Raw genomic sequence first — 8,615 nt, forward strand, 5'->3', positions numbered from 1 at the left:
TTTCTGAGGTGTTAGGTGCATTTCGGGGGAAGGGTCCATAGACCCTCGTAATTGGCCATTTGGTTAGGTGATGGGGAGTTCGATATTATTTGTTAAATATAACAAAAAGTTGTGTGTCTGATTGGTCCAAATGCTTCATATGGACAAAACCATCCTTCTGTTGTGTTCCACAGAAGCAAGAAAGTTATATAGCTTTGGAATGACATGACATGTCCATTTTTTTTTGGGTGGGGGGGGGGGGGGGGACAATTTAACTTGTTAAAATAAGCTTCAGCTACTCATCCCTGTGGTTGTTGTTCTTTGGAAGAATATGCAGACCGACAGACATCCAGAAACAACAGATTCTCCAGCATTTTACTCTTATTTTAGTTGTTCTTGTGTTTGTGAACCAGGGTTATTATATTTAACCAAAATTAAAACTGAAACTAAAATTAAAACCATGAAAAAAAATCATTGTGAAATAAAATTATCATTAGGTGAAATAAAATTTTATTTGTTTGGGGGGGGGGGGGGGGGGGGGGAACTAGCGCTTTATTGTTGCACAACACTAATACTCTGTTGTGTGTTCTAGTTAATCCCAGAAATCTCCTCTCTTTCGTGGTTCACCACCATTGTGCCTTTGGTGTTGGTTTTGGCTATCACAGCTGTCAAAGATGCTACTGATGACTATGTGAGGATCTATTCTTGTCCTGTTGATCTTGATGTCTCTGAATACTGAATTTACAAAGACAGGCCGCTGTCTGTGGGCTGCTGGAAATAAGCTGAACTGATGTTTGCTGTGATTGATCTGTTTTGGATTTCAGTTCCGCCATAAAAGTGATCAACAAGTCAACACCCGGCAGTCTCAGGTACTCATCAAAGGAAAGTAAGTGCATTTATGCCACGCATCAGCATTTTCTGCTCTATCTCTTGCAGTTGAGATACAATTATTTGACTACAAATGCTTTAAGAGATGTTTAGGAAATGAAAAATGATTTGTGACGGGACAAACCTAATCTGTTTCAGATTGCAGAATGAGAAATGGATGAATGTGCGAGTGGGTGATATCATCAAACTTGAGAACAATCAGTTTGTTGCTGTAAGTTTGAATCTTTTCCTAATTAACTACAACCAAACAGGCCAACTTTAATATAGCTAAAATAATAAATATAGCAGATATGGTAGTCACATCATGCACGTTGTACTAACCACATATCAGTCCAAAGTTTATGAGCAGATTTAATCCTAATTTACTATATATTTGTCAAAAACTGCTCTGATACTGATTCATTTCAATAGGTGAAAACATTGTCAAGATCTAGATTAATTTCTTGATGGATGTCTTTAAGGTCAAACTCATTAGTTTCTGTTTCATTATTTATTTATTTATTTATTTTGGAATGAAATAATTCTAATGATAAAAGCTGGTCTAAAATCATTTTTATTATTTTATTTTAATTAATTAATTAATTAATAAAAAAAAAATGTTTTATTAATTTATTAATGTATGTACTTACTTTGAAAAACAAATTAGGAATGTACCAGTTTAAAATTTAATTCTGGTTGATACAGTAAGCCAGTAATTATTTTCATGTTATGGTCTATAACTGATAAAGTGTACTATTATACTATTTTGTCTTCATAAATTGATAATAAAACACTAAAAAAAATATCCATCCATCCATATATATTTATTTATTTGACCCTCTAACTCTAACACTTTCTATTCTATTTTAATTCTACTTTATCTATATTTATCTTCTTTTTTATTTTTTTATATAAAAAAAACAAACACTAGCTTTCTATTTTTTGTATTCTATCTACTTGTTTTTCTATGTGTGTGTGTGTGTGTATATGTGTGTGTGTGTGTGTGTGTGTTAAAATTTGAAGTAATTCTGACGCCTCCTAGTGGGCTCCGGTCCCCTGGTTGAAAGTTCAACAGTTATTAGCAGAAATGTAATTGAAAAAATGTTTGGTCTTGGACAGGTAGATCTCAAAATTGCTATCAGGATTGTTCAGGCTTTCCCCAGTCACTGCAAGAAATTTCACCAAATTCACCAAACTTCTTACCATATGGTTGATTTGGCTCTAAGCGCAACTTTAGTCCCTAAATATAGCAACCATACCATCAAACTGATTCAAAAAGCATAGACAAAACTATTCCAATGCATGGAATTTTATTTGGATGATCCCAGTATGACTTGCATTATCTGTGACTTTAGCAGGCGAAAGCACTGTATGGTGAAGAATTATCTGGAGTAGATTCATCTAGCACACACGATTTTGAGCATCTCCTCTCTCTGCTGTCTACAGGCTGACCTTCTCCTCCTCTCTAGCAGTGAGCCCTATGGACTGTGCTATATCGAGACTGCAGAGCTTGATGGGTGAGAAGTTTACTGTGAAATAAAAACAAAATATCGCCTTGCATGTTCAACATCCAGCACACACATCTCAGATTCGATTTTGTGACTGTATAGCAGCGAGAGCTTGACGTGAACATGAGCTTCTTTCATGCTATCGACTCTTTCCAACAGAGAGACCAACCTGAAGGTGCGCCAAGCCTTGACTGTAACCTCAGACCTCGGGGACGATGTTGCGAAGCTTGCAGACTTCAATGGTAAAGCTTTTATTCAAACACACGATTAGGGCACCATCAACAGAAATGAACTTGAGTCAACATGAGTGAACATAAACAATTACTGCATCTGTCACATTGATCAGATTGATCTCTATGGCTTTGTCTCATGGGGCCTCTGGTATGCTTGAGCATATTTTTTTAGAAGCTGTCATGGACCATTTGTAATGAGATCTGTTGTGTTTTCACTTGAATTACATTCAAATGTAGAGTATAGCCACTGCATGCTTCAAACTGGAAAAATAATGTTTTTGTCGGTTGCTAAGTAGAAGCACTATTGCTAGTGCTTCTGTTTAGGGTTTAAACACACTTATCCTACATTGCTTGTGCTACAAACATGAATGATAGTTCAAATGATCTGGCTTATTAGTCGTCTGTTATTTAGTCAGTGGACTTGCAATTTTAGCATGGGGAACAATAAAACAGACAGCAAAAATTCCTGTAAAATATCTTAATAGCAGAATATATAGAGACTTTTGGTGGACTTTTTTCAACTAAATGACCTAATGGAACTAATGTTATTTTAGTATTATTTATTTAATTTATAGTTATAGTATTCAATAATGTTTTAAATAAGCTTTTTATATTATATTTTGGCTTGTATTTATTTTATTTATTTGTTTATTAGAAATAGGGTAAAATTTGCTATGTAGCTTTGTAATTTTTATTAGTATTTTTTTTGTAAATATATTTCTGTTTAGCTTTAACTTATTTTTATTTCAGTTTTAGTTTCAGTAATTTTAGTATTTAAACTTAAAATTATTTTATTTCATATAATGCTGTTGGGCTTTTAATGCTTTGACATATTTATATAATGTATTTAAAACATAGAGTAGTTGCTACACTAAGTGGTTATTTTTGTTCAAATGATGACCTTTCCCACACGGATAATCTGCAGCGAGTTGTTATCCTCTAGCTGGTTTGCGTTTATACGGCTGGGTTTTGACACAAATTTCACAATTCGATTAGATTATCCTTCACAAGCTTTCGATTTGATTCGATTCTGATTCGATTCAATTCAATTCAATATTGATTATTTTGGATATATATCAAGGCAAGACAAGGCTAATTTTCTCAAGGAAAAAAAATCTCTCAACTAATGCTGTAAAATATACCTGAGAGTCAATAAAATGGAAGGTTGAAATTTGCTGATTTGTATACAAACACTTAAAATATACTCAAAGTTTTTGTAATATTATAGTTATAGTACTAACTTTAACTTTAAATTGCATAACTATATTTCTACTCCAATTCATGTTTTGAAATATAAACATTTAAATGGTGGTTGTCACTTTGACGAATCTTGACGAATTTATTCAAACATAAATATTGAGGAACACTAAAAAATTATAATAAATATGTCATATGGTGCACTTATTTAGCAAAATGCTCCTCTCTAGAGTTCATTTTTCTAGCTGACTAATGAGTTTATGGTCACCGAATATGTTTTTTCTGTGGTAAATGTGCCTTTACGTGACATATTGTTTTTGTTTACAAGCTATTGTCGTCTTTCCGCGTTTGAAACACTGATTGAGCGATTACATGAGACAGGATACAGATTTCTGTAAATTGTACTCTTTCTTTTAACACACCTTCGGATGTTCATTCATGTTTATTTCATGCTGTAACTGCTATTAAAGCGGAGGATCAGTTCATGCTGCCGCTTCAAACCGAGGCGCTACAGCGATCTGTCACTCCACATTATACAGCACCAAAACGGCATTTAATATTTGAATATTGTAATAAAATGGACAGAATTTGAAATCTGAGACTTTGTTTCATATCAAAAGTAACAAATCACAAAGCTTATCACAATTTATCGGATGAGAGGCACGCTACAATTTTCCGTTCATTATCTGGCAGACTAGACTAATCGATTCTTGGGATTTATAAATCGATATTGTTTCATAAAAATGAGAATAGGTTAAAATCGAGAAGTCAATATTTTTTACCCAGCCCTAGTTTATACGCATCATCAGTCTTTTAGGATGGCGTACCAATAGGCGAAAATGTCAGGCTAAATGCATGTAACAATGAAAAGCCAAAGCTATTGATGAACCAAGAATAACTGAACACTATTTGCTTCTGAATGAATGTCAGCGTCATCTTCCAGTTACATGTTGTCTTTGAACGTGTCTCCCAGAGGAAGTAATCTGCGAGCCGCCCAACAACAAACTAGACAAGTTCACAGGGACTCTGTACTGGAAAGATAACAAGTACCCACTGGACAACGAGAAAATGCTCCTGAGAGGCTGCGTTCTCCGTAACACAGAGTGGTGTTTCGGCTTGGTTATCTTCGCAGGTACATCTCTTCAATTTTCCTCCGTTAATTGTCCTAGCAGAATGGCATTTTCACGGATGATTGGTTAGCTGTCTTGAGTAGATGTTCCTCAGAGACATGCTGAATGCCTCATCTGTAATTAACGTTATTAACTATGCTCAGCTCCTAACGCACACTATTATCTGTCCTGAGTTGAGCTACGTTCTGTGAGTCTTCTGGGTTTTGTGCTTCTCCGTCAGGACTTCAAACCAAGCTGATGCAAAACTGTGGGAGGACGACTTTCAAACGGACCAGCATCGATAAACTGATGAACACCTTAGTTCTGTGGGTGAGTGTGTGAGCGGCATGCTGGGATTGATCGACATGTGGCATCTCACTTACTCATGCCGCCAGCCTTTCAAAAGGGCAGTTCATTTTGTTATTGTAAAGGGTTTTACATGTGTTAAGAAGACAAAATATGATGAAATGTTTCTTGTTTTTTTTCCAGATCTTTGGATTTCTCATCTGTATGGGGATGGTAAATGTGCCTTTACGTGACATATTGTTTTTGTTTACAAGCTATTGTCGTCTTTCCGCGTTTGAAACACTGATTGAGCGATTACATGAGACAGGATACAGATTTCTGTAAATTGTACTCTTTCTTTTAACACACCTTCGGATGTTCATTCATGTTTATTTCATGCTGTAACTGCTATTAAAGCGGAGGATCAGTTCATGCTGCCGCTTCAAACCGAGGCGCTACAGCGATCTGTCACTCCACATTATACAGCACCAAAACGGCATTTAATATTTGAATATTGTAATAAAATGGACAGAATTTGAAATCTGAGACTTTGTTTCATATCAAAAGTAACAAATCACAAAGCTTATCACAATTTATCGGATGAGAGGCACGCTACAATTTTCCGTTCATTATCTGGCAGACTAGACTAATCGATTCTTGGGATTTATAAATCGATATTGTTTCATAAAAATGAGAATAGGTTAAAATCGAGAAGTCAATATTTTTTACCCAGCCCTAGTTTATACGCATCATCAGTCTTTTAGGATGGCGTACCAATAGGCGAAAATGTCAGGCTAAATGCATGTAACAATGAAAAGCCAAAGCTATTGATGAACCAAGAATAACTGAACACTATTTGCTTCTGAATGAATGTCAGCGTCATCTTCCAGTTACATGTTGTCTTTGAACGTGTCTCCCAGAGGAAGTAATCTGCGAGCCGCCCAACAACAAACTAGACAAGTTCACAGGGACTCTGTACTGGAAAGATAACAAGTACCCACTGGACAACGAGAAAATGCTCCTGAGAGGCTGCGTTCTCCGTAACACAGAGTGGTGTTTCGGCTTGGTTATCTTCGCAGGTACATCTCTTCAATTTTCCTCCGTTAATTGTCCTAGCAGAATGGCATTTTCACGGATGATTGGTTAGCTGTCTTGAGTAGATGTTCCTCAGAGACATGCTGAATGCCTCATCTGTAATTAACGTTATTAACTATGCTCAGCTCCTAACGCACACTATTATCTGTCCTGAGTTGAGCTACGTTCTGTGAGTCTTCTGGGTTTTGTGCTTCTCCGTCAGGACTTCAAACCAAGCTGATGCAAAACTGTGGGAGGACGACTTTCAAACGGACCAGCATCGATAAACTGATGAACACCTTAGTTCTGTGGGTGAGTGTGTGAGCGGCATGCTGGGAATGATCGACATGTGGCATCTCACTTACTCATGCCGCCAGCCTTTCAAAAGGGCAGTTCATTTTGTTATTGTAAAGGGTTTTACATGTGTTAAGAAGACAAAATATGATGAAATGTTTCTTGTTTTTTTTCCAGATCTTTGGATTTCTCATCTGTATGGGGATTATATTGGCTATTGGAAACACTATTTGGGAGCAGAAAGTAGGCAGCAACTTTTGGGAGTATCTTCAGTGGAAGGAACTCACCATTAATGCAGTCTTCTCTGGCTTCCTGACCTTCTGGTCCTACGTTATCATCCTTAACACTGTTGTACCCATCTCACTATATGTTAGGTAGGTCAGATTACACAATGTGTTGGCAAACTAGTTTGGTTCAGGACCCAGATTTTACATTGACCATCAAGTGGCAACCCAATATTATTTGCTTAAAATTTTCCCTTAAATCAGACATTGTATATGTGCTATGCATGGAAGCCCATTTCCACCACATAAGAAAAAAAAGCTTTGGTAAATCATAATGGTTAATAACTTAAAAAGTCAAAAACATGAGGTAAAATGTTGTATGACTTTTTGATGTCACAATTATGGCTTTTTATGTCATAAGTTCTGCTTTTTATCTTATAATTATGACTTAACCTCTCATAATTTCAACTTCTTATCTGATAATTATGACTTGGTGTATCAAAATGACGAGATTATGACATAAAAGTATATTATGAAAATTTAAATGATTAGATAAAAAGTCATAATCATGACATTAAAAGCCATAATAATTGTTTAAATGTTTTATGTAATAATTATGACTTACTAAAGCATAATTATGAAATAAGAGTCTAAATTATTAGATAAAATTTCATGTTGACATCTTTAATGCAATAATTAATACAATTATATATCTTTAATGCAATAATATTGTTACGGAAGAGGCTTGACACAACAGGTTAGTGTATATACAAGTGTTTATTGTTGGTCACAGTGAGTACTGGTGTAGTCCGGAGGAAGTAAGGGTGAGGGAAAGGTCCGTGAGAGAGTGCAGAGGATATGGAGAGTGGCGTGATCCGAGTCTTTGGCTTGATTTAGGCTGGAAGGTATCCGGGGGAAGCACACACCTCAGCGATCCGGGAACTAGGAGATGCAGGAGACACTTGGCGACGGGGAGACACTAGGAGGAACACAGGAGGTAAGTAATGCACGAAGTATTCAAAGGTAATCAGTAGCAAAGTCAGTGAGTCCTCTACGTATGAACGAGACCGGACAGTGAGGGTGTCTGAGGTGTGTGCTTTTATGCAGGCTGGTAATGAGGTGTTTGATTGGTGACAGGTGCGGGTGCTTAGAACTCAGGTGAGAGGGATCGTTGTGATTGGGGGGTGGCAGAGCCTGGCCGGTCTGTTACAGTAACCCCCCCTCCACCGCCCGCTCCTGAGGGCCGAAAACCCAGACGTTGTGGTGGTCTACCTCTGCCCCGAGGTGCCGGCTGATCCGGATGGGCCGCATGGAACTCTGACATTAAGGCAGAGTACATCGATCCAGTACATCGATCCTAGGTACCCATGAGCGTTCCTCGGGTCCATATCCTTCCCAGTCCACGAGGTATTCCAGCTGACCACCACGGCGCCAGGACTGCAGAATTTCCTTCACCTTGTATACCGAGCCTTCATCCAGGATCAATGGCAGGGGGGGTTCCTCCGTCTGGCCAGGCTCTGTGGGGAGAGAAACAGGGTCATGGTGAGGCTTGAGTAGTGACACGTGGAACGTGGGATGAATTCTGTATTGTGAGTGTAAAGAATAATGTCCATCGGGCCTGGCGGGGATTTAACTGTTTTGCCTCACGAAGGTATTGGAGGTTCTTGTGGTCGGTCAGTACCGTAAATGGATGGGCTGCCCCCTCCAGCCAATGCCTCCACTCCTCTAGGGCCAGCTTGATGGCCAGGAGTTCTCTGTTGCCGATGTCATAATTAATTTCCGCCGGGCTGAGCTTCCGTGAGTAGAAGGCACATGGGTGGAGTCTGGCTGGGTTCCCCTGCTGTT

The 8,615-nt window shown here is 37.9% G+C and overlaps 1 protein-coding gene across 2 annotated transcripts in view; it reads left to right on the forward strand.

Moving 5' to 3' along the window:
• LOC107557992 (probable phospholipid-transporting ATPase IM) overlaps nucleotides 1-8,615 on the forward strand; it is a 43,372-nt gene that overhangs the window by 20,917 nt on the left and 13,840 nt on the right. For both annotated transcript variants that reach the window (XM_016241592.1, XM_016241593.1), the window contains exons 5-12: nucleotides 572-670; nucleotides 804-865; nucleotides 1,006-1,078; nucleotides 2,293-2,363; nucleotides 2,514-2,596; nucleotides 4,758-4,916; nucleotides 5,135-5,223; nucleotides 6,724-6,920. In XM_016241592.1, coding sequence (XP_016097078.1) covers nucleotides 572-670; nucleotides 804-865; nucleotides 1,006-1,078; nucleotides 2,293-2,363; nucleotides 2,514-2,596; nucleotides 4,758-4,916; nucleotides 5,135-5,223; nucleotides 6,724-6,920 — 833 coding nt within the window. The remainder of the gene's footprint in view (nucleotides 1-571; nucleotides 671-803; nucleotides 866-1,005; nucleotides 1,079-2,292; nucleotides 2,364-2,513; nucleotides 2,597-4,757; nucleotides 4,917-5,134; nucleotides 5,224-6,723; nucleotides 6,921-8,615) is intronic.

The sequence above is a fragment of the Sinocyclocheilus grahami genome, unplaced genomic scaffold, assembly GCF_001515645.1.
Source record: "Sinocyclocheilus grahami isolate Dianchi unplaced genomic scaffold, SAMN03320097.WGS_v1.1 scaffold627.1, whole genome shotgun sequence".
NCBI lineage: Eukaryota > Metazoa > Chordata > Actinopteri > Cypriniformes > Cyprinidae > Sinocyclocheilus > Sinocyclocheilus grahami.